Genomic DNA, 25,310 nt, shown 5'->3' with positions numbered 1-25,310 from the left:
GAGTTTTGAATTCCTCTGAGGCCTGATACAAGTGCGAAAACAGTGATGCCCCTCACTCCACCCTCCTTTGTGGCAAAGATGACCCCAGCCACTCCAGGCACCATTCTACCAATTTAAGCAATCTCAACAAATAAAGAGTATCTTCTCTATAAGGCCCAGGCAAGAGTCCAAGGGGCAACTCTTAGTTGCTTGAATCTTGTGTGTCTGAGTTATGGAGTAGACAGATTGATGGTTAGCACAGGGTCTTGTGTCCAGCTCTGTTCTTGACTCAGGGACATGGGAGGGATTTCCAGCTTCCAGCCATATAGACCTGTAATGAAATGGAGGTGGAACCTTGCAGGAAAATCAGAGCACTTATCATGAAGTAGTAGTCTGGGACAGGCAAGAGTCACACACCTGCCTTCTTTGCAGTAGCCTTTCTTGTGCCAGAAAGGCTGACTCTTGCTTTAGTCCCAGTTGACTCTGTAAAGCACCAAACCAGCTGACTTCATTCCTTAGTTGCCTAAGGAAGTGTTAGTAATAATGCTCCGTATTGAATTCTATTAAAACAGTGATTTTGAATATGTAAAATGGTATCATCAAATGGTGATAATTCCTTTCAGAGGTGACTTTTAGCACCTCTATCAATTCGCTTGGAAGACAGAACTCACTTTTAGTACAGTATTCCTGGCTGGAATCTTCTTCCCGAGGATCTCATTTTATATCCTCATATATTTGCATGTGTTTCTATATAATATGTATAAGGCTGCAGGTCTTTTTATAAACTAATTTTTTATTATACCAGTTAAGGTAAAAATTTCTTTATTTCTTGTCTCTCCGCTTACTACACACTCACTACTTGTGACTGGATATCAGAAACTTATAACCAGAGACTGCACATAAGTTTCAGTATTTCAACAGCATACTTAGCATTGTTTTGTCTTCCATCATTTCTGCAGGTTGTCAAATGATCTCCAGAGCCTTTGGGAGTCGGGGATGGGGAGGGTGGGCTGAATTGTTCTCTTAGTCAAAGTAAACATAGGTATCACACCTCCTTCCTTGGTGTGTGGTGGTGCAAAATCAAGAAAAGGAAACTTATTTTTTTTGTCCCCTAGGACACTATCAGTTTCTAAGAACTTTTCACTTCATATCCTACTGACCCAGCTGAATATAACCATAGGACCATAATAGGGTTGTTTGAGGATTAAATAAAATGACTGAATGGAATTGGTAAGATTAAGAGCCTGTCTCTGCAGGTAGACGTTCTTAGTTTACATTCCAGCTTCATCATCCTCTGTGTAACCTTGGGCTGGTAATTCGCCTGCATGGGTGCTTCAGGTTCCTTATCTGTTAAATGGGCAAAGCATTGCGTTCATAGATGAAAATTAACAAGAGTTAATATATATCAGGCAGTTCAAAGAGTTCTAAGAAATTGCCTCTCCCACACAAATGGCTGATGATGATGTTCACAGCCCTCAGTTGTGGTTTTCCTCTACCCCTGCTCTGTTGGGGTCAAGTTGCCCCTCTTGGCAGCCATGTTGGGCAGGATTCCTTTTAAGACCGTAGCTCCCTTGCATTCCCAGCACACATCGTTTTGCCCAGCCTTTGGAAGAAGGGTTGCTTGCTCCTAATGCTGCTCTTTATATTCTGCTGTCACACACGGACATCTCCAGCCACAGAATTCCACCTTTGAACTTCTCTGAGGGAGACTCAGCTGCAGTGCGAATGACCCTCAGGCCCCAGTAGACACATGCCAAGTGCTCCAAGTGATCCCTGGGCTGCCCATCCTCCCGAAAGTGAGGGAGGAGCCCTGCCCTTCCACCTCCACCTCCACCTCCACCTCCACAGGGAAAGAGGCCAAGGCAGCCATGACACAGCACATCACAGCTCTCTCCAGAGCACCTCTTTAACAGGTGGGCTTAGGTGATATTTCTTTTCTTTAGGTTCTGGGGGACAGTTGGCATCTTTTATACTTTTTTCTGCCTTTGTGGCCTCATCCAAAACTTAAAGAGGAAGAGTTCAATTTTAGGATTCTACTTTGCAGTTATTATTGTCATCAGCAACCAGAATTCTACAGAAAAAGAAGCACTTGACATCTTTGCATTCATTAACTGGTTTCTGAGTGCCATGACTCAGTATCCCCTCCAAATCACCTGGCTTTTCTAACTCTTGGTTTCCTCACTTATAAACTGGGGTTGATATCACTTGCTCTGTGCAAGGCCCAATGAGATAATGTATGCAAAACTCTTTGTAAACTAAAAAGGGCTTTATATATATATATATATATATATAATGAATTGAGATAAAATTTTGCTTAGCTAGAGCCTTATAATTGATTGTCTGGGTATGCTGTACTTAATAACCATCCATCTGTATTTTGTATTTGTTGGCAGATATAATTTTTCTGCCAGTAAAATATTTAGAATCACTTTGTATAATGTAAAAATGACAAAGAGGGCTCTGTTGGCCAAGGAAGCTCATAAAGTTCTAATGACTTATAGGGTTGCCAGATTTTGTACATAAAAATACAGAACACCCAGTTAAATGTGAATCAGATAAAGAGTGAATAATTTTTAGTCTATCCCACATATTGCACAGAATTTTATCTGGTAATCCCACTATAAGTATTAGTGGAGTGTGAGTAGAAATTGCTACATAATTTATTTTTATATTTCCAGATTCTAGCATAATGCCTGAACTATAACAAGTGCCTAATATATGATTTCTGGAATAAAGAAATCAGTATATTTACTTGGGAAACTATTGATCATGTGACAAACTACTTTCAGAAACCCATCTGAGCTTCAGTTTGCTCATTTGTTGAACAAAGAGAAGGAAGTGCCTCACTGGTTAATGGAAGGGAAACATGAAATGGGATATAGAGCAGTCTTTATAAATTGTTAAAGTAATCTGAACATGTGCTACAAAGGTGTTATACACAGCACAAGGGAAAGAGCTGCTGAGAATGGTATTTTCAGTGTAGCCTCTGCAATACAGCAGAAAGCACATTTTCAGAATGTTTTTGTAAGATCTGCCTGTTTAGTAAGTAAATCCAGTCTACAGCAAACAGTTCCTCTCATACTGTTCTTCTTTTCCCCCTTAGGGATGGTTTCTGCAGGAAATTAAACTGTGCCTAATTCTTTCTGGGTCTCTTAGATCCCCACACACCCATCTCTGCTCCCTTCATGTTTCAGGCTGTGTAATTTGCTGATTGTGAAGCAATCAGTAAGGTTTGCTGTGGAAGTTCTGGATCATTTTCTTGAAGCATCTGTTAAAAGCATGCAAAACCTACTTCAGTAGATCAACAGTAAAATCCTAAATGAAACTAAAAGCTATTTTACTCCACCTGGTAAAGCCAGGAAGCTATGAGTAAGGTTTGTATCCCCCTTGCTTTGCTAACATTTTCACATGCCACCAACGTAATGTAGCAGGTAGTTTTTAGGTGCCATATGTGTTGCTGGATTACACACACTGGCATAGATTGTTTGATGCAGTTCCTCAAATATATATTTAAATTTGTCCTCAGAAATCAAAACAGCCCATTAGCTACCAAGAATACATTTGTAATTCCTGGGAAATAATTTCTTTTGGCATTTCAAATGTGGCATATTAAACTACCATCCTTGAGGTCTTTCTGTATTTATGAAGCATCTGTATCCTTTACTGGCTCCATTTTATCTTCATCTCTAAATGCTGAAGGTCTTGGAGCTCAAAACTGTTTCTTCTTGGAGCTCTTTTGGTGTGCAAACTGATGTCACCCAAACTTACAGCAGTTTAAAAAGTCTCTGTGATGATTCCCATATTTCTCCAGCCCAGTGTTATCTTTTGAGCAACAGATTGTACAATCCCACAGCCTTTCTGAATCCTACCCCTCTCCATATCCTGATGCGCCTTCCTCTCCAATATTTGTTCTTCCTCCATTGTTGAGTGATACTCATCCAGTTGCAAAAGTCAGACATTTGGGGGTTCCTCTTAACAGTTTCCCCCTCATCTCCTGCCTTGGACTGAATAATCTCTCCTCTCTCCCAGCTTGGATTAGGATAATCTGTCATCAAATCTTTCAGGATCATCTTTCAGGATCCTGAAAGATTTGATGATAGATGCAGAGTACATCATGAGAAACGCTGGACTGGAAGAAACACAAGCTGGAATCAAGATTGCCGGGAGAAATATCAATCACCTCAGATATGCAGATGACACCACCCTTATGGCAGAAAGTGAAGAGGAACTCAAAAGCCTCTTGATGAAAGTGAAAGTGGAGAGTGAAAAAGCGGGCTTAAAGCTCAACATTCAGAAAACGAAGATCATGGCATCTGGTCCCACCACTTCATGGGAAATAGATGGGGAAACAGTGGAAACAGTGTCAGACTTTATTTTTTTGGGCTCCAAAATCACTGCAGATGGTGACTGCAGCCATGAAATTAAAAGACACTTACTCCTTTGAAGGAAAGTTATGACTAACCTAGATAGCATATTCAGAAGCAGAGACATTACTTTGCCAACAAAGGTTCATCTAATCAAGGCTATGGTTTTTCCTGTGGTCATGTATGGATGTGAGAGTTGGACTGTGAAGAAGGCTGAGCGCCGAAGAATTGATGCTTTTGAACTGTGGTGTTGAAGAAGACTCTTGAGAGTCCCTTGGACTGCAAGGAGATCCAACCAGTCCATTCTGAAGGAGATCAGCCCTGGGATTTCTTCGGAAAGAATGATGCTAAAGCTGAAACTCCAGTACTTCGGCCACCTCATGCGAAGAGTTGACTCATTGGAAAAGACTCTGATGCTGGGAGGGATTGGGGGCAAGAGGAGAAGGGGACAACAGAGGATGAGATGGCTGGATGGCATCACTGACTTGATGGACGTGAGTCTGAGTGAACTCCGGGAGTTGGTGATGGACAGGGAGGCCTGGCGTGCTGCGATTCATGGGGTCACAAAGAGTCGGACACGACTGAGCGACTGATCTGATCTGATCTGATCATCAAATCTCATCAGGTCTGTCTCCAAAATTGTCTCAGCCCTGGCTATTTACTTTTATCCTCACTCCACCAATATAGTCAAAGCCACCACCATCTCTCATCTGAACTCTCCACTCCGTTATAGTCCATACTCCACAAAACAACATCAGGGGATGCATGCTAATTCACTTCAGTCATATCAGACTATTTGCAATCCCAGGGACTGTAGCCCGCCAGGCTCCTCTTTGCATGGGATTCTCTGGGCAAAAATACTGGAATGGATTGCCATGCCCTCCTTCAGGGGATCTTCCCAACCCAGGGATCAAACCCACATCTCTTAAGTCTCCTGCATAAGGAGGCATGTTCTTTACCACTAGCGCCACCTGGGGTGACCCTTTTAAGTCATAAGTAAGATCAGCTGACTTCCCTGTTTAAATCATAAATAAGATAATAGCTTTAAATTAATATTAGGAAATATTATGAAAATAGCTTTAAGTTAATATTAGGAAAAAGTTCTTAAAGCCGGCTGTTCCACCTTTCTTTCACACTTGTATCTTTCTCACTCACTACATTCTAGCCACATAGGAATTTCCTTAGTTTCGCTGATGAACTGTGCTATACCTTGACTTTGGACCTTTGCATACATATGCTTTCCATCTCTGTGGACTAGCCATCCTGCACCCACTTCACTACTTCTTTTCATTCAGATCTTTCAGCTCAAATATCATTTCTACACCCTCAAATGTTAGCATCATAAGGATAGGGACCTTCTCTATATTATTTGCTGATGTATCCCTATCACCTTATACAGACCTGACATATTCTAGGCACTTAATAAATTTTGCACAATAAATTAAAAAATAAATAAAAGAAGAAAGGAATGAAAGAATTAATGAAAACTAGCTTAGGTCTGCCCCCTCAGTTATACAATCCTGTGACATATTTTCTTCATCCACACTTATCACAATTTATATTTTGTTAGTGAGACTACTTGTTTGGTTTCATCTCCCCATCTAGCCTCACGAGAGCAGGAATCATGAATGGCTTTGCTTCCCATTTCATTTGCAGAATCTGGCACATTCATAGCCCATGGTGGGTGCTCACTCCCTGTTGGCTGCCGGATTTTTAATCCTTTTCCCACTTGGCCCTCAGCAGCCTTGGACCCAGCTGAGGATGCCATCCTTCCTAAGGCACTCTGTCCTACTTCTGCTTTCCAGCTCTTCGTCTTCCCCCTTCTCTGGTTTCATTTTTCTCACTCTCATATGTGGGATCCTTTTCTTCTCTCAGCTCCTTAAAAGTTAGTGTTCTAACTGGGGAGATTCATACTGTGGAATTCTACTTAGCACTGAAAAGGGATGACGCTGTGGGGGGGTTGGGGAGTGATGAAGCTGTTGTGTATCCTGACTCTGGTGGTGGTTAGACATATCTATACATGTGATAAAATGCTTGATGAAGGGTTCACAGAATGTCTTGTACAATTTTTGCAATAAGTTTTAAATTATTTCGAGATAAAGTTTTTAAAAGTATTTTCAGGGCTCTGTGGGAGGTCTGCTTTTCTTTACTTCCTACAGGCTCTCCCTGTGAGTTCTCAGCTGCTCCTATGGTTATAGTCTGTACTGCTGCTTTTAAACTGTGGCATTGGAGAAGACTCTTGAGAGTCCCTTGGACTGCAAGGAGATCCAACCAGTCCTTCCTAAAGGAGATCAGTCCTGAGTGTTCGTTGGAAGGACTGATGTTGAAGCTGAAACTCCAATACTTTGGCCACCTGATGCAAAGAGCTGACTCATTGGAAAAGACCCTGATGCTGGGAAAGATTGAAGGCAGGAGGAGAAGGGGACGACAGAGGATGAGATGGTTGGATGGCATCACTGACTCAATGGGCATGAGTTTGGGTAAACTCGGGGAGTTGGTGATGGACAGGGAAGCCTGGCGTGCTGCAGTCCATGGGGTTGCAAAGAGTCAGACACGACTGAACGACTGCACTGAAGCTCCTGAGCTTCATCCCTCTTTCAGGGCTCCAGTTCTAGACATCAAGTGCATAGCAACCTTATAGGACTATCCATGCTTGTTGTGGGAAAATCGGTGCATATGCGGTGGGTAATTTCTGTGATCACTAAAGGAGAGAATTCTGTTTATTTTCTATTTATGGCAACATTTTAATCTTGAAGGGTCTATACAAATTAATCACCTTTCATGGAAGTCAGAAAGTGTGCCTTTGTGACACAGCCTTCCTGTGTGATTTGCACAATGCAGTCAACATTGTTCCATAGATTCTTTTGTATTTGCTTCCTTCTGGTTTGATCATGGAAATACTGTGCCTTGTTTTCATGTGCATTTGTATGTGTGTGTCTATGTATATATGTAGAGATACACATCTATACATTTCTATATCTTTAGAAAGGTAAGGGCAGTTCAGTGACCTTGAACTTTAAGTAGAAAGCAATCTTGATCTCCCCTTGCTCTTTGCATAGTTTTCCACTGTGCCTGACAATTAAGAGAAACATTTTAGTGGAGGTCAAACACTGAACGTGTGGCAACTGGTTTCCCAGAGAAACGGCACTTGTAGCCTTCAGTGTGTTTAGAATGGCATCTAGACACCAGCCATAGCTGGTTGTTTGCTATAGAACAGGAGACTCAAAATGAGCTCATAGAAGGCCTGGTGAACAGGGGAACCATCTCAAAAGATGAAGAAATATTCTGCAATGGGGGTGCCCTTAGCATCCCACAGTGTTTCTGAACAAACTCACCTCTGCTGGACGGTAAACGCTGTTCTCCTGGGCAGGTGCCCTTGTCTGTGTGGGTGTTTTCATCACTGTGTTTATTCTCTGTAAAAATCCTTCAAGTCTAGTTGAAATTATCCATTGCCCACGTACAGTTTTTACTTACATAATTAGCAGTTTGGAGATGAAAATTACCTTAGGGAAAATTTGTTAGATTCTCCCCAAAAGAAGACTTTAAAAAGTTGCTTAGACTTGACTTATTTAGGTATTAGTTTATAGGAAGCCTGAACTGTCTTATGACAGAGGTCTCTGTCTTTGACTTCACTAATATTTCAGGACTTAGCTGCTGTTCTTTTAACAGTGTAGATAAGGAAAGTAGACAAAGTAAGACTTCTGTATTAGAGTCCATCATTTGAAGAAATAAATACTTAAGGAATTAAATAAGATGTACATTTTCCTACAGAGTTGAATTGAGATTTTTGTCAGGTAATCAACATTTCACAGGTGTGTGGGTTGAGTTTAATTCTAAAAAAGGAAGGAAAAGTTGTTTAAGATGGAACTGTCAGTCCTTTGATACATAGATGTTCAGTTCAGTCGCTCAGTCATGTCCAACTCGTTGCGACCCCATGAATTGCAGCACACCAGGCTTCCCTGTCCATCACCAACTCCCGCAGTTCACTCAAACTCCTGTCCATCGAGTCAGTGATGCCATCCAGCCATTTCATCCTCTGACGTCCCCTTTTCCTCCTGCCCCCAGCATCAGTCTTTTCCAGTGAGTCAACTCTTCACATGAGGTGGCCAAAGTACTGGAGTTTCAGCTTTAGCATCATTCCTTCCAAAGAACACCCAGGACTGATCTCCTTTAGAATGGACTGGTTGGATCTCCTTGCAGTCCACGGGACTCTCAAGAGCCTTCTCCAACACCACATTTCAAAAGCATCAATTCTTCAGTGCTCAGCTTTCTTCACAGTCCAACTCTCACATCCATACATGACCACTGGAAAAACCATAGCCTTGACTAGATGGTCCTTTGTTGGCAAAATTACCAAATATGTGTAATTATATATATATGTGTGTGTGTGTGTGTGTGTGTGTGTGTGTGTGTGTGTATATATATACACACACACATTACATATTTTTTACCCATTCATTTGTCAATGGATATTTACTACCTCCATTTCTTAAACTGCAAATGGAATAATTCATGTTTGAAGATTTCTAAATTGCCATCTAACTCTTTTAGTCCTGTTAGCTCTCACTGCCATCCTACAGAGTGATGGCTCTTGATCTTTTGGGGGACATGGTTTCCTTGTTGAGTTGTCAGATATCTCTGACCAGGTGACTCTATCATGCTTTTTTAAAAAAGTGCAGTTAGAATGAGCTCAGATTTCTGAAATTTCCCTGCATGGAAGGCTGACCTGTAAATCAGCATCAGAACACTGATGTTGAATCAGTTATCTGATTAATACTGATGTTTTTGTAAAACACAGAAAACCATAGTTTCATGATATGCAAACGATGGCTGTGGTTCATGGTGAAGGAAGGAAAAGAGAGACGGGAAAAGCTTTAGAGAAGGGGCCAAGGCTTTAGCCACTTATGGCCAGGAGAGGAGTGGCCCAGGAGAGGAGTAAACTGACCTACCATGAAGTAGAATTAACCAAAAGGGAACCCCACCTTTATCCAAGATGAGGGCGGGGCTATAGATGAAGGGTAGTGGGCAGGGGGTGGTATATGGGGAAGGAGAAGCAGGAAACTAAGGATGCTCTAAAGCAGCAAGAAAACGGAATGTGATTTGAGATGAACAACAAATACTGAGAGGAGACATGAGACCGGGAGCCCAGGGAAATTCTCAGATGCAGTGGCCCATAGCAGGGTCTCTTCTGGGGAGGGGCAACCAGCCCACCAGATGCATCCACTTCTCTGGACGCTTGATCTTTTGGAGACACTTCTCTTTGTCAGTCTTCTCAGAGAACACTTGGTGTTTTTTACCAAAAGGGGCAAGAAATCTCTTAGTGTGGTTTTTCCCAGGAATATATCCATCACAGAGATTAAACATTGACACATTTGAACACCACCCAAGGAGGCTTTTACCCATCACACCTTGATAGGTGCCAGGGTCCAGCCCCGGCTGATCCAGGGAGTTCAAAGCGGGGACGGTGTCGGCGAGGATCAGGATACAATAGCTTCAATTAGATATTAATTAGAGATGTAAAGAGTAATAGAATGAGGATAGCTCAGTAGGAAAATTCAGTGGAGAAAAGAGGCTGAGTAGCTTGGTTTACAGGGGAGACCAATAAAACTTCAAGACAAGAAGCTTGCACCACTTACGTAGGCCGCAGGCGTCCTTCCGTTCTCCCGAAGGAGAGGAGACACTGAGGCCTCCCCGGTCAGATCTTAGAAGCCCAGGCATAATTAGTAAGCATGGCGGGTTCCGCGCTCCAGATGGAGACTCAGCCAGAGTGAGAGAGCAAGCGACATGGGGAGACCAGTATTTCAAGAAACTGATCCCAATTCTTTATTTTCCATGGTCTACTTTTATACACTGAGATGTTATGCAAAAGTCACGTGGGGTCAGCAGTCTGACTTTTATCAAAGTCAGGTGCTTCATACAAATGTATACAGAGGTCTTAAGGATGTTACATCATCTTCTGGCCAGGGGGCCTGCTGACAATTTATGACCCTCTCCTTGTGACAGCGGTCAGTCAACCAGGACACTTATTTCTCCAGGGGTGATTATTCTTAAAACAGATGCCACCCAAATAAAGATACATTCCTATAGGGTGAGGGTGTAGTGGGTTTTAGTTAAGGAAAGTATTTACTTAGCCTAAGGTCTAACATGATTAATATCAAAGATTAATACTTATTTCTTCTATATATTCATTAATGTGTGTAAGGGCAGGGGATGTGGAGACTTAGCAACAAACATTGGCTCAACAAATGAAAAACCCTTCACCAATACAATTTCTAATCAGCCCATTATACTTATACTAATAGTTTTCTAACTTTTCTAAGGAACCTGTTTTTAGAAGGTTTAAAGCATCTCGTGCCTCTCACGGTTGGGAGGCTGTGAGCAATCACATGTGGCCAGACAAGCCTGTCAGGCAGGCTATTGAACCTTCAGAGGAGTTTGTAGGTTAAAACACTCTTGTCACACCCAGGAGTTTTTATTAACTGGAGCTCTGAGTTAACTCCTTCTCCAAAAGAGGTGGTGGGGGACAGCCCCCCGTAAAGTCAGAGGTGTAGGTGAGAGCACAAAGTAGTAAAGCAGGCAGGATCTGGTTATGGGGGTAGATGCTCGAGGATTTCCAGGTGGACTCCTGAGGCTTGATCCCACCTTTGCGTATGTCGCGCCTCCTTCCTCATGACCTTTGCCACGGGCGGAGTGCCTCACTCTGGCCCCCAACAGATAGGTAAATCTTACAGCCCATTTGACCACACACCAGGGAGCCTACAGTACTTTCCCATCATAATTTGGTAAAATTATCTTCTTGCCTCCATATTAAGAGGGTACATGGTATGAGAACCCTATTGGTTGATGCTTTGAGTGGATCAAGAGAAATCTGACTAAGTTAAGAGAATGGGGGACAGATTACAGTTGGGGGAGATGAGAAAGCTTTAGATAGTAGTGATGATTGAAAAACATGAGTGCATTTATTGCCACTGACCTGTACATTTAAAATGGTAGATTTTATGGTACACCACAATAAAAAAATAAAAGACAGGAGCAAAAGGACTTGATGTCAAGAAATGGCAGGTGGTTCCCCGTTTAAAATATAGAAGATCAAGAGACAGAATAACAACAGTAACATTCAGGCTCAGTCAGAGGTTAAACTGGCCACTAAGCCACAGGAATCCTGGTTTCTGGTGCGATGTTCTTTCCAGGCAAAACTCCAAATCCAACCTATGCCTTCATTATGCATAATTGAGAGTCTAGAAGCCTCGTAATGTTGTTTTGTAAAGATGATCAATTTCACAGTGTGTGCAGATTTTTAAAACTATGTCCTTTGATAAGTTTGTCATATATCCTATTGAATTTTCTCTTGAAAATGCACTCCTTAAAGTAGCATTTAACTCTGCAGAGTATGAGCAGTTTTATATTTAAATTTGTCTCTTGTTCTTTTAGGGATTCTCACTAAAAAATGTTTTACCCCAGGGAAAGTTCCAAATGCATTGATACTTTCCTGAAAAATATCCTTCCCTGTATCTCGGTATATTCCTGCAAATCCCTTCCTTAGAAGAAATCTAGGGCTATTTCTCAGTTGTCGTGGTGATGTTCAGAGAAGATAACATTTTAGGGAGGTGAGGTGAAGATCCATATTGGGTCCCTAAGCAAAGTCTCTGATTTTAAATTGTACTTAACTGGAAACAGAGGGCTGGTTGTTAAGAGGTCACAAGGTCTTCATGGAAGTTAAAAATTTTACACTGAAATTTCCCATGCCATGTCTGGTCCCACTTCTTCACATGTTATAGAGGAGAACACCTGAATCCAGGAAGGTTAAGTGACTTCCCAAAGTCCCCAGGCCTCTTCCCTTCATGCTGTGTTAAACACCATTCTTGCATATTTGTTTCTGACAGGAATCATGTTCCTGAATGGCTGACACAACACTCTCTCTTCCAAAATCTTGACCACCACTGCCATTTTCACAGAGAGAGAGACAGAGAGGAGAATGCATATGCCATTTTCCTCTGTTGTGACAGCTTGCCTGTTTATTAAAATGATTCTTTGAGGTAGAATTCCATCTCTCATTTGAAAAAAAAAGCCAGCACTTAAATTTATTTTACTTACAGTTGTGCTGAGTCTTCTCTGCTGTGGGAGGTCTTTCTCTAGTTGTGGTGAGCAGAGGCCGCGCTTCGTTGCTGTGTGCCGTCTTCTTATTGCAGTGGCTTCTCTTGTTGCAGAGCACAGGCTCTAGGCATGTGGGCTTCGGTAGTTGTGGCATACGGGCTTAATTGTCCCACAGCATGTCAGATCTTCCCAGAGCAGGGATCAAACCCGTGTCGTCCGGATTGGTAGGCAGATTCCTAACCACTGGACCACCAGAGAAGTCCAACACACACACACACACACACACACACATACATCTTTTAAAAAAATTATTAGGCTTCACGTGGTCTTATTTGCAGCACTGGGATCTGGTTTCCCGATAGGGGTCAAACCCAGGCCCCTGTATTGTGAATTCAGAGTCTTAACCACTGGACAACCAGGGATGTCCCCATGCATACACTTTTAACTCTATTTACTTCGAATTCCTTTTTCAACTCGTTAGAGCTCTTATTAACGTCCCTGTTGTTTGCTCTACTTCACATTCATCCTCTTTTCTTCAATCTCCTATTCCCTAACAACTGTACTCTTGAAGCCTACCATTTGTAAGCTAAAAGAAATGATTGTCACTGTTGATAGGCAAGAACTGATGCTAATACTTGAATCAAAGAAGGCAGCCCTAAGGCACCCCTAAGGTTTGATGGGAAATGAAGTTTTTGGGAAATATGAAAATGTTTCCCTTAGGATCCCCCCTAATAATATCTACAGCAATAATATTTAATAATATCTACAACATCCTACTCTTCCTAAAATCTACTTTTCCTCAAACACAAACTTTCAAGATCAATATAAAACTGTTTTTAGTCAATGTCTCTTATTATGCTTAATGATTGTGCTTCCCTACAGTATTTTAGCCATACTATGCACTAAAAATGGAATTTTGTACCAATTTGCGGTCAAACCACAATTTATAACTTTGTTTATATGATGAAAAGCATTTAGAGTTGGGAAAACTGCAGTATATGAATCAGATTCTGTCTATAGTATATGCCTTGGGTTTAAGTAAAATTCAATCAGTAAATATGTTCTGAGAGCCTTCTGGGTGAAAGGCACCACCCTGGGTTCTAGAATGTTCCTCAAATTAAATAACAGTGAAATACATTATCTCATATAATCCTTACAACAACTCTCCTAGGGAGATAGGACTTTCTTACTTGCCAATGAAGAAACTGAGGCTTGGCGAGGAAAGATCACTTTTTTAAGAGCACCACACTGGTGAGAGACAGAGCTGACAGTCCATCTTAGGACGTCTGCCTTCCAATCTGGGCTCATGCCCCTGTGCTGTGGTGCAGAAATGATATACTCAGGAAACCATGCCAAGTTGGACCTTAGAAAATTTTCAGAAGCTCTGCTGTTGGCAGCTTCCAGGGAGATATAAGAATTTGTGCTAAATATCAGATAGGAAAAAAATTCCTTCTGACTATTGCTATAAACCTAGTGCTCTGTGACAGCCTAGAGGGTGGAATAGGGTGGGAGGTGGGAGGGAGGTTCATTGATGAGAGCAGGGGATGAATGGAGACACAAACTCTTATCTTCTCAGGGAAGCTGAAGACAGACTCTTCTTTGAGACTTTGTAAATATCAAGCCTCAGATATTTCACTTTGATCTAAACCCCTGGTGGAACCAGACACACAATAGATTATATAATTACTCTGTTAAGATTTGCCAAAAAGCCCAGAGAACTGATTCTATTCCATGCACCTGCTGATCAGAACAGCTCAGCATGTTTGTTAATGATCTCCATTCAGAAGACAGAGATGCAAAAACAATTCTGTCCTTGCTGCCCAGATCCTAAACATGATAGTTCCTTAGAATTGCACCCAGTGCTCATGGGAGATCTAAAAGTAATTGAGGTGCAGTTGCCATTCCATGCTTATATTTCAAAGATGCAAATATAGGGAAACTGCTAATGCATCTGGAGTTTATTGGCTTTCTTGCTAATCAACCAATTTCATAAGTGTTTACTGAATAGTGAGTGTGTACCCAGCATCCATTCACAGAGGCATAAGAGATTCAAAAGAGGTAGAAATTGGTTCTTGTCCTTAATGAAGGCATTTCTGATCTTGTCAATTTATTTAGTCATGAAACAAATATTTCTTGAGCATGTGTGAGGATGATAAGCCATGTACACACTAAAATTATTGAACCTAGTTGAGCATAATTAAGTGCTATACTTTGTTTCTCCTCAAGGGCCAGGCAGCAAAACAAATGCTCATGAAAAGCTACTAAATGGCAGGCAGGACTGGGGACAGAGAACAGGCAAGACAGAGCCCATGTTACTAAGAAACTGACAGCCAGGGAGAAAAATAAACCAGAAGTTACAATGCAATATAATAATTAGGTAAGTGTAGCAGAGGAGAGCAGAGGGTCAAGGAATGCCCTTGAGGGTGGACAATGCTTGAACTGAGTCTTGAAACTTAACTATGAGTTCATAGAATGTAGGTCCAGGGGTTGGATGGGGAGAAATATCAAGTACATGGCTGGAGAAAAAGGCAAAGTTTATGACTTGCTTGCAGCAGCCTCAAAAGTCACAACTCCCTTCTCTGATTGTTCCAAAAATTCCAATTACTTCAGTTGCCCCAAACTTTGATCTCTGTCTCCTCTACTTGATGGAACCTCAGGGCTCTGCTCACATCACAGGGAGGAATCTGTTCCCACGCAGAAGCTGGAGATGCCTGGGCAACTTTGTGACCTTTTCTTAGAGACTGGCCAATGCCTGAAAACAGTTGCCTCACATTTGTCCAGTTTCATTTTGCTTGCAGTGGGAAAGAGAACTAGTTCTGTACAAGTTAATTCATCCTGGCTGGAACATCCCCACATGTCTTGAATAACGCTTTAATTGACCCCAATGCATTCTACCTTCCAGTTTCTTAAACCTCTGCCTCCATTCCTATTCCTTTCACTTCCTTCACCTCCTCCCTAGAGAAACTGCTGTCATGAATCATTTGCGACATCCCCAGTGCCATAGTCAATGAGTATTTTTCGTCCACCTTTGATCTCCCTGACTGCTTGTTAGTATTTGATCTGGCTAACTGATATCTCCTGTGTGAAACTCTTCTTCAGATTTTCAGCTTTATGACTCAGCTACTGCCACTGACACCCCCTTTTCTGTTTTGTATGTTGGTCTCAATTGCTCCACCACGAGATAACAGGTGTTCCCCAGGTCTCTTCCCCAGTGTGCTTGCCTTGGACCCTCTGGGCATCTACTCTGTGTTCACAGCTTTAGATTATTCATTTCTTGTCCTGCCTTCCACTGAATATTTTATGCTAATGATTCCAATTTTGTGTGACCAATTCTGTCTTTCCGCAAACTCTTGTCAGAGCTCTCCAGTTGCCTAGTATCTGGATACTCTGCCTCAAAATTGATCTGGCTTCTGTCTCCTGTTTAACCTTATCTTATACTCTTCTTCCCTTTGTCTACTGTACTCCATCTACCTGAATTTAGAAATTAAATTTAATTTCTAAAACACACCAAACTCTTTCCCACCTTGTGGTCTTTGCACATGCTGTTGCTGCTCTGAGATTCACTTCTTTCCTCTGTTTCTGCATGTCTATCTTTTCCTCACCCTAAGATCTCAGTTTATTTGAGAGACTTCCTTTGATAATCCACCTAGACCCTATAGGCATACTTCAGAGATACTTCAGGTCTGGTTCCAGACCACTGCAATAAAGTGAATATCACAAAAAAAATGGGTTACATAAAGTTTTCCGTTTCCTAGTGCATGTAAAAGTTGTGTTTACACTATTCAGTTCAGTTCAGTCGCTCAGTCGTGTCTGACTCTTTGCGACCCCATGAACTGCAGCACACCAGGCCTCCCTGTCCATCACCAACTCCTGGAGTTCACTCAAACTCGCGTCCATCAAGTCGGTGATGCCATCCAGCCATCTCATCCTCTGTCGTCCCCTTTTCCTCCTGCCCCCAATCCCTCCCAGCATCAGAGTCTTTTCCAATGAGTCAGCTCTTCACATGAGGTGGCCAAAGTACTGGAGTTTCAGCTTTAGCATCATTCCTTCCAAAGAACACCTAATACTGATCTCCATCAGAATGGACTGGTTGGATCTCCTTGCAGTCCAAGGGACTCTCAAGAGTCTTCTCCAACACCACAGTTCAAAAGCATCAATTCTTCGGTGCTCAGCTTTCTTCACAGTCCAACCCTCACATCCATACATGACCACTGGAAAAACCATAGCCTTGACTAGATGGACCTTTGTTGGCAAAGTAATGTCTCTGCTTTTCAATATGCTATCTAGGTTGGTCATAACTTTCCTTCCAAGGAGTAAGCGTCTTTTAATTTCATGGCTGCAGTCACCATCTGCAGTGATTTTGGAGCCCAAAAAAATAAAGTTTGACACTATTTCCACTGTTTCCCCATCTATTTCCCATGAAGTGATGGGACCAAATGCCATGATCCTAGTTTTCTCAATGTTGAGCTTTAAGCCAACTTTTTCACTCTCCTCTTTCACTTTCATCAAGAGTCTTTTTAGTTCCTCTTCACTTTCTGCCATAAGGGTGGTGTCATCTGCATATCTGAGGTGATTGATATTTCTCCCAGCAGTCTTGATTCCAGCTTGTGCTTCATCCACCCCAGCGTTTCTCATGATGTAGTCTGCATATAAGTTAAATAAGCAGGGTGACAATCTACAGCCTTGACTTACTCCTTTTCCTATTTGGAACTAGTCTGTTGTTCCATGTCCAGTTCTAACTGTTGCTTCCTGACCTGCATATAGGTTTCTCAAGAGGCAGGTCAGGGTCTGGTATTCCCATCTGTCTCAGAATTTTCCACAGTTTATTGTGATCCACACAGTCAAAGGCTTTGGCATAGTCAATAAAGCAGAACACTATACTATAGTCTGTTAATTTTGCAGCAGCATTATGTCTAAGAAAACAGTGCTGCTAAGTCACTTCAGTCGTGTCCGACTCTCTGCGACCCCATAGACGGCAGCCCACCAGTGCACATACGTTAATTTAAAGACACATTGTTGTTTCAACACATTGTTGGAACTTCCTTGGTGGTCCAGTGGTTGGGACTCCGTGTTCTCAATGAAGGGGGCATGGTTTCAATCCCTGGTCAGGAAACTAGGATCCCACATGCTGCATGGTGTGGTCAAATAAATAAATAAAACTTTTTTTAAAAAATGAATATTGTTTAAAATAGATGAATAAAACAATATTGGAGGCACAATTTTAAAAAATAAATTATTGTTAAAAAATGCTAACCATCATCTTATGATGCAGGGCTGCCTTCAATTTGTAAAAACAAAAAAAACACAGTATCTCCAAAGTGCCATGAAGTGAAGCACAATAAAATGAGGTGGCCTGTTATTCTATATCACTATTCCTTCTTGCTTTCTTCATAGTACTGATAATTTGTGATATTTGCTGATGTGTCTGTTTGCTCATGTTATGTGTCTGTTTACTGACTCTAAGTCTGAGACCATATCTGTTTAATCAGTTCATCTCTGCTTGGCACTTATCACAGTGCTTGGCACTTATCACAGTGCTTGGCACATAATAAACTCTAAGTATCTGTTGGACGCATGAGTGAGCTCATGCCCAGAGTCACTCTTCTCTTCTCTACAGAAAGTTCCTCCATGCCAGGTCTCCTGTGTGCAGCATTGATGCTGCAAAGACAAACATATAGATCATAGTCTTCCATAGTCCTGCAGTCTTTTGTTCATATATTAATAAAGAAAAATAAAGTTTCTGACACAAAATGAACACAGAACTGAGAGAAACCAAGGAGCTAAGTTCTGCAGGATAGGGCTTTGGGGAAAGGAGCTGGTTATAGAGTTTTTAAAGCTGAGACCACAGTCGGTCTCAAAGCCCAGATTCACTTCATTACGGTTAGCTTCATCATTGTTGAGTCCAGAGGGTACAGCTGACCCTCCAGACCATAAGCACCCATTAGGCTGTTTTCCAGCTGGTTTTGACCAGTTTCCCAAGAAGTGGTTGCTCTGTAAGTGTGGTTCCTTTTTTCTGAGGGCTTAATTTCTCATACCCTCCAGACCCAAGGTCCTTCAGATACTTATTTCCATTAAACCCAAGATTTATCAGTATATTAGCACTTTTCATTTTGGATAATAATTCACCTGCTTTCAACCCTCTTTGGCCCAATAAATCATGAGCCAAGGCAGAGAGATTTGGTCTTCACTTTCTTTTACATCCTCTGTAACCTAGTTCAGTATCTGGCACACAGAAGACCCCTCAGTAAAAGTTTATGAATGAATGAAATTCAGGCCTCCCCTAGCCAAGACAAATAGCCAGGAAAATTAGCCTCTGGGCTCTAGGTGTGTAGATCAAGGGTTATCCAGAGTTTTCTCTCTGACATTTAATACTATCCATCCTCTCATGACAGCAACTCTGTGCAGCCCTGGGGACTGTAAGCATAGGGCAGTCAGAGCCAATGAGGGCATGATGTGGGAGGGAGTGGAGGAGTAGGGATGGCAAGAGGAGATGGATTCAAGGAATGCTTGGAAGGGAATGACAGCAGACACTTTATTTCAGGGCCTGTGTAGTGAATTTGTCATCTTCCAGACAGTGTGAAAATCAGAAGTATCTTCCACTCCATTAGATAAATTTAGGATTGGGAGAGGAGAGCACGCCAAGCAAACTGTGAGAGCTGCCTCTACAAGAGAATTATGCTCAAGTGTCAGTAGCAGGGCATTAAGTGTGCTAACACTTGTGGGCTGTTGTAGTTGCCTCACATGGGTGAACACAGCTTTCCCAGGGGATAATTTACTCTTGTTTCCTTACCAAAGGAACAGAACAAAACCTTCAATATTTATTCCTCTTCTTTGGCCAAGTAATGACCTTTTTAGTGAGGATTTTGATTGAACATTTGCAGCAGGGAGGTGATTAACATGCCTCACCAGTTCCTCTGAATTCTAGGGAGGAAGATTTCAGGGAAGTTAAAAAAGTTTCATATCTTCTTCTATTAAGCTATAAAGCCACACATGATTGTTATGAATCTTATGGACTGTGAATAAAGTAGTATCTTTCTTCTAACAAACAACCCTGAATTACCTGGCTTTGCTGTCTTTTCTTCCAGCCACCTACCTATCCACCTAGTCATCCATTTACCCATCCATCCATCCACCCAACTATCCTGCAGGTCCTCGTTTCCATTAAGCCCAGGATTTGTCAGTATACTAGCGCTTTCCCTAATTGGGTTGAGTTTTATAATTCACCTATTTTCCATCTTTTTTACCCCCGTATACTGTGAACCAAGGCAGAAAGACTTGGTTGTCTTCCTTCACCATGTGTCTGCATGTGTCCATTCCCATCTCCCACATAACAGATTTGGGATGGTTTATCTGTTAGAAGAACATGATTTCTCTATTTTCAGGATCTCTGTGTGGAAACCTTTCTCTTGGCATGTGTGCTCGCTACACTCCTCCACGCAGTTTCTTCCCTCCCACCCCTTTCTCAATAAACGCCAATACGATTGTCCCTGTGGCTATGCCAGTAGTGCTTTCCCCAGAGTCCACAGTGACTGTCATGTCACTAAACCCACACTTGGTGCCTCCATCGTTGTCTTCTCTCATTCACTCTCTGACTTTGGCTTCCATATTATTACACCCTCCTGGTTTTCCCTCACCTTCTGGGCTGCTTTTTTTATATATATAGGGATAAAGATATCCCTATCTTTATTGATTTCTTGCCTCTCAGGCTTAGTTATCTGAATTTCTCAGTAATCTCTCTTGATGACCTCATTCTGTCCTGTAGGAGTTTACTGGGGTTGCCATAATAAAGCACTACAAATGCGGCTTAATAAGCAGAAAGAAATGTATCATCTCATAGTTCTGAAGACTAGAAGTCCAAGATCAAGGTGTCATCATGGGTGCTTCCTTTCTGAAGCCTCTGAGAGGAAACCTGTTCCATGCGTCTTGCCTAGTTCTTGGTGATTTGTTGACAAGTCTTGGGATTCTTTGGCTTGTAGAAGCATGATCCCAATATCTGCCTTCATCTTCACATGGTATTTTCACTCTGTGTATGCGTAAGTGTGTGTGTGTGTATGTGTGTCCAAGTTTCCCCTTTTTATAAGGACACCAGTCATATGGAATGGGGCCCACCCTAATGGCTTCATTTTCATTTTATTACCTCTGTAAGTATCCTTTCTCTAAAAAGGATCATATTCTGACATATGGTGGTTGGGGGAGTTAGGACTTAAGTATGTGAATTTGGCCACTTTGGGGGTGCACACATTTCAATCCACAATCTCTGCTATGGCTTCAGTGACTTGTCCGTCTACTGATGACTCTCAAATCTGTGAATCCATCTGATACCTGTCTCCTAAACGCTAGACCTGTGTGCTCAGCTACATACTGTCCATCTTTCCTTGAGGGACTTGCCTGAGCCTTAAAGTCAACATGTCTAAGACTGCATTCATTACTTACTCCCTGAGCTAGGTCCTCCCTCTAGCTCAGTGCATGATGGTATCAGTTCAGCTGTCTGGACAGAAACTGATATTATTCTTGACTCCTCCCTCACCATCATTTCTATAACCACATCCAATCATTTCCCAAGTTAAATCGATTCTGTCTCTGCAGTAACACTCAAGTCTCCCTCTCTCCTACTCACTGCTACCACCTCTTCATTACCCTCTCCTCTGGACCACTCCAGTGTTCTCTTAATAAGTCATTCTGTCTCTGGTTTTACTCCCTCTCAATCCATGCTCCACATTGCAGAGTATCCTTCTGAAAACCCAAATCTGATCATTCCATTTTCCTGCTTAAAGCCATTCAGTGGCAGTGAGTTTCCTTGGAAGTAGACGTTGGGCACAGACAGCAGGTAGTAGACCTTGAGCTGGACACTAAAGGTAGAGTAGGATCTAGGCAGGGAGGAAGAGGTGTGTATGAGTTTGGAGCTGGGACTTAACCCTGCCAGGTTGAGGTTCCAGGGCTGTGAGAGCCCACCCACCCAATAGGTCTATACCATAACCATTGTGGAAATGACCCGGTGCTGGTTGTTGAGCTTTCCCCATGTCCCCTGAGGCAGAAACTTGCAGTTTTATTTAGATTGTGGCTTAAATCATGGCAGAGCTGCCTAGGTAGCTGCCAGTTCCTGACTTGTACTCCTCCCGAGTGACAAATGTATATGCTAACGGCACTAACTGTACCCTGGCATGCTCATGTGCTCATTTATTTATTTCTGCTCATGAAAAAGGCATAAATATTTTGAGAACTGATCCCGTAGGCTTATGGTTTGAAAGTCAATTGCCAAATGAAGAGATACTTCCAGACCATTGGCAGTGGCAAGTCAGTTGGCTCCTAGATTAAAAGCTGACTTTCCCATCCATTTGGCATGTAGCATTCTTTGTACAAATTACTATGCAATTTGCTTTTCCCCTTCTGGACCATAAGAAAAAGAGGGCAGGCATTGTGCCTTCTTATCTCCCTTACACTTAGCAAAGGGCTAAGCATATAGTAGGCATCAATAACTTTAATAAGAGAATTAGGCCAGTTGTTTCAGGTCTTTCAGTTTAACCTGAATTGGCTTTTGGCAATAATGAATTATGAGGCCACCTTGTTAATACTTTGTCAAGTCCATCAATCAAGAAGCTCATGGGGACCATTTGGAAGGGAATGTATTCCAGGAGAGCCTACCAGGGAGGAATTTGTAAGTAAGGGTTTCTACAGTCAGTATGGAATATTTTGCAAGATTTTCAGACCCACAGTGACATTGCAAGAGGATGGCAGTAATGCCACAACGTACATAGGAATCTTAGTACCTTTTATGTGTGCTGCTATATGGATAAATACCCTGGTTCCAATTACAAGGTAATTAAGATTTTGGGGGAAGAAGAGACAAAGACTCAACTAGAAGAAAGTCAGTGTGAAGGTTTAAAGGAAAACAGGGTAATTCAAAGCAAGCTCAACATATAAAAAAAATCATAATTAGAAAACAAACCAGAATCAGTTACTTGTTTTAGCACAAAATTATTATTTCAAGCATAAATACTCTCACTGCATCTAAAATATGATTTTAAAGCACCATTACCTTATTTGTGTTTTAAGAATTGTGTATTTGCTATTGTGAAAAGCAAAATAGTTGTGTGGTCTTTTTTTAAATTGAGGTATAGTTGATTTACAATATTGTATTAGTTTCAAGTGTACAACATAGTGTTTTTTTTGCAGATTATATTCCATTATAGATTATTACAAGATATTGAATATGATTTTCTGTGCTATACAGTAAATCCTTATTGCTTATCCATTTTAGGTATAGTAGCTTGTATCTGTTAATCCACACTCCTGATTTGTCCCACTGCCCCTCTCTTTCCTCTTTGTAACCAAATTTGTTTTCTATGTCTGTGAGTCTACTTCTATTTCATATATAGATTCATTTGTATTATTTGTTAAGAGTTCACATGTAAATGATATTGTATAGTATTTGCATTTCTTTGACATTTCACTAAGCATAATATTCTGTAGGTCCATCTGCTTTGCTGAAAATGGCAATACTTTCTTCTTTTCTATAACTGAATAATAATCCATTGTATACATATACACCATATCTTCTCAAGCCAAGCATTGGTTGATGCACACTTGGGTTGTTTCCATGTCTTGGTTATTATAAATAGTACTACTATGAATATTGGTATGCATTTATCTTTTTAAATTAGGGTTTTCATTTTTTCTAGGTAATATATGCAGGAGAGGGATTGCTGAATCAAATGGTAACTCTCTTTTTAGTTTTTAATGGAACGTCCACACTGCATCCACCATAATGGGTGCACCAGTTTACACCCCCGCCAAGAGTGCATGAGGGTTCCCTTTTCTCCAAACCCTTCATGTATTATTTGTAGAATTTTTGATGATGGCCATTGTGACTGGTGTGAGGAGATACCTCACTGTGATTTTGATCTGGCATTTTTCTAATAATTAGTGATGTTGAACATGTTTTCATATGCCTGTTGGCTGTCTGTATGCTTCTTTGGAGAAATGTCTATTTAGACCTTCTGCCTATCTTTTTGATAGGGTTGTTTATTCAATATTAAGTTGTATGAGCTCTTTGTATCTTTTGGATATTAATCCTTTATGCAGTACATCATTTGTCAATATTTTATTCCATTCTGTAGGTTGTCTTTTCATTTTATTGATTGTTTCCTTTGCTGTGCTTGTAAGTTTGATTAGATCCCATTTGTAGATTTTTGCTTTTATTTCTTCAACTCTGTGAGATTGATATAAGAAAATATTGCTAAAATTTATGTCAAAGAACATTCTGCCTATATTTTCTTGTAGAAGTTTTATGATGTCATATCTTATATTTAGGTCTTTAAACTTTTTTTTTTGGTTGCATCATGTTCCAACCAGGAATTGAACCTGGGCCCTCAGCAGTGAAAGTGTGGAGTCCTAACCACTAGACTGCCAGGGAATTCCCAACCATTTTTTAAATTTAAGTATAGTTGATTGACAACATCATGTTAGTTTAAGATGTACAGAATGGCAATTTAGTTTTTTATATATATATATATATACACACACACACATATATATATATACCTTTTCAGATTCTTTTCCCTTATCAATTATAACAAAATATTGAGTATAGTTCCCTGTGCTATATAGTGGGTCCTTGTTGGTTATCTGTTTTATTCAATATTGTCAAAATGACTGTTCTACCCAAGGCAATCTACAGATTCAGTGCAACCTATCAAATTACAATGGCATCTTTCAAAGAACTAGAAATAATCCTAAAATTTATATAGAAACACAAAAGACCCTGAATAGACAAAGCAATCTTGAGAAATGAAAACAGCTGGAGGAATCAGGCTCCCTGACTTCAGACTATACTACAAAGCTACAGTAATATTTAAACCATTTTGAGTTTATTTTTGTACACAATGTGAGGAAGTATCCTGATTTCACTGATGTACATATAAGCTGTCCAGCTTGGCCAACAGCACTTGTTGAAGAGACCATCTTTTCTCCACTGTATATTCTTGCCTTCTTTGTTGTAGATTAACTGACCATAGGTGTGTGGATTTATTTCTGGGTTCTCTATTCTATTCCACTAACTGATGTGTTTGTTTTTGTGCCAATACAATGTTGTTTAATTACTATAGTTTTGTGTAGTACAGTCTGAGGTCTGAAAAGATTATTTGTTGTTGTTCAGTCACTAAGTTGTGTCCGACTCTTTGCAACCCCATGATCTGCAGCACACCAAGATTCCCTTCACTATCTCCCAGAGTTTGCTCAAATTCATGCCATTGAATCAGTGTGCCATCCAACCATCTCATCCTCTGTTGGCCCCTTCTCCTCTTGCCCTCAATCTTTCCCAGTATCAGGGTCTTTTCCAGTGCATCAGCTCTTCATATCAGGTAGCTGAAGTATTGGAACTTCGGCTTCAGCATCGGTCCTTCCAATGAATATTCAGGGTTGATTTCTTTTAGGATTGACTGGTTTGATCTTGCTGTCCAAGACAAGGGACTCTCAAGAGTAGTCTTCAGCACCACCATTCAAAAGCATCAATTCTTCTGCATTCAGCCTTCTTTATGGTCCAGCTCTCAAAACCATACATGACTACTGGAGAAAACAGGTTACATCTTAGCTTTATTCATTTTCCTCAAGATTACTTTGGCAATTTCTGGATCTTTTGTGGTTTCATATAAATTTTAGGATTATTTCGTCTAGTTCTGTGGGTGTTTTGATAAAGATTGCTTTAAATCTGTAGACTGCTTTGGGTAGTATGGCCATTTTAACAATATTAATTCTTCCAATGCAAAATCAGAGACTATCTTTTCATTTCTTTGTATCATCTTTAATTTCCTTTATCAACATTTTATAGTTCTCAGAGTACAGGTCTTTCACCTACTTCAGTTCAGTTCCTCAGTT

The 25,310-nt window shown here is 41.1% G+C and overlaps 1 protein-coding gene across 35 annotated transcripts in view; it reads left to right on the top strand.

The window, feature by feature from the left end:
• The window catches only part of SLC35F4 (solute carrier family 35 member F4), a 353,130-nt gene that overhangs the window by 264,712 nt on the left and 63,108 nt on the right, over positions 1-25,310 (top strand). For 4 of the 35 annotated variants that reach the window (XR_008699467.1, XM_055538165.1, XM_055538172.1 and 1 more), the window contains exon 1: positions 1,648-1,892. The exons of 29 other annotated variants lie outside the window; for them this stretch is intronic. Coding sequence is in view for 3 of the 6 variants with exons in the window: in XM_055538165.1 (XP_055394140.1) it covers positions 1,730-1,892 (163 nt within the window). In the remaining 3 variants the exon portion in view is untranslated. Of the gene's footprint in view, positions 1-1,647; positions 1,893-25,310 lie in introns of those variants that run through there. 2 more of the 35 variants (XR_008699485.1, XM_055538178.1) reach the window with 2 other exon arrangements.

The sequence above is a fragment of the Bubalus kerabau genome, chromosome 10 (genome assembly GCF_029407905.1).
Source record: "Bubalus kerabau isolate K-KA32 ecotype Philippines breed swamp buffalo chromosome 10, PCC_UOA_SB_1v2, whole genome shotgun sequence".
Taxonomy (NCBI): Eukaryota; Metazoa; Chordata; class Mammalia; order Artiodactyla; family Bovidae; genus Bubalus; species Bubalus kerabau.
Note: the sequence above shows the minus strand (reverse complement) of the source record. Positions and strands in the feature narration are given on the sequence as shown.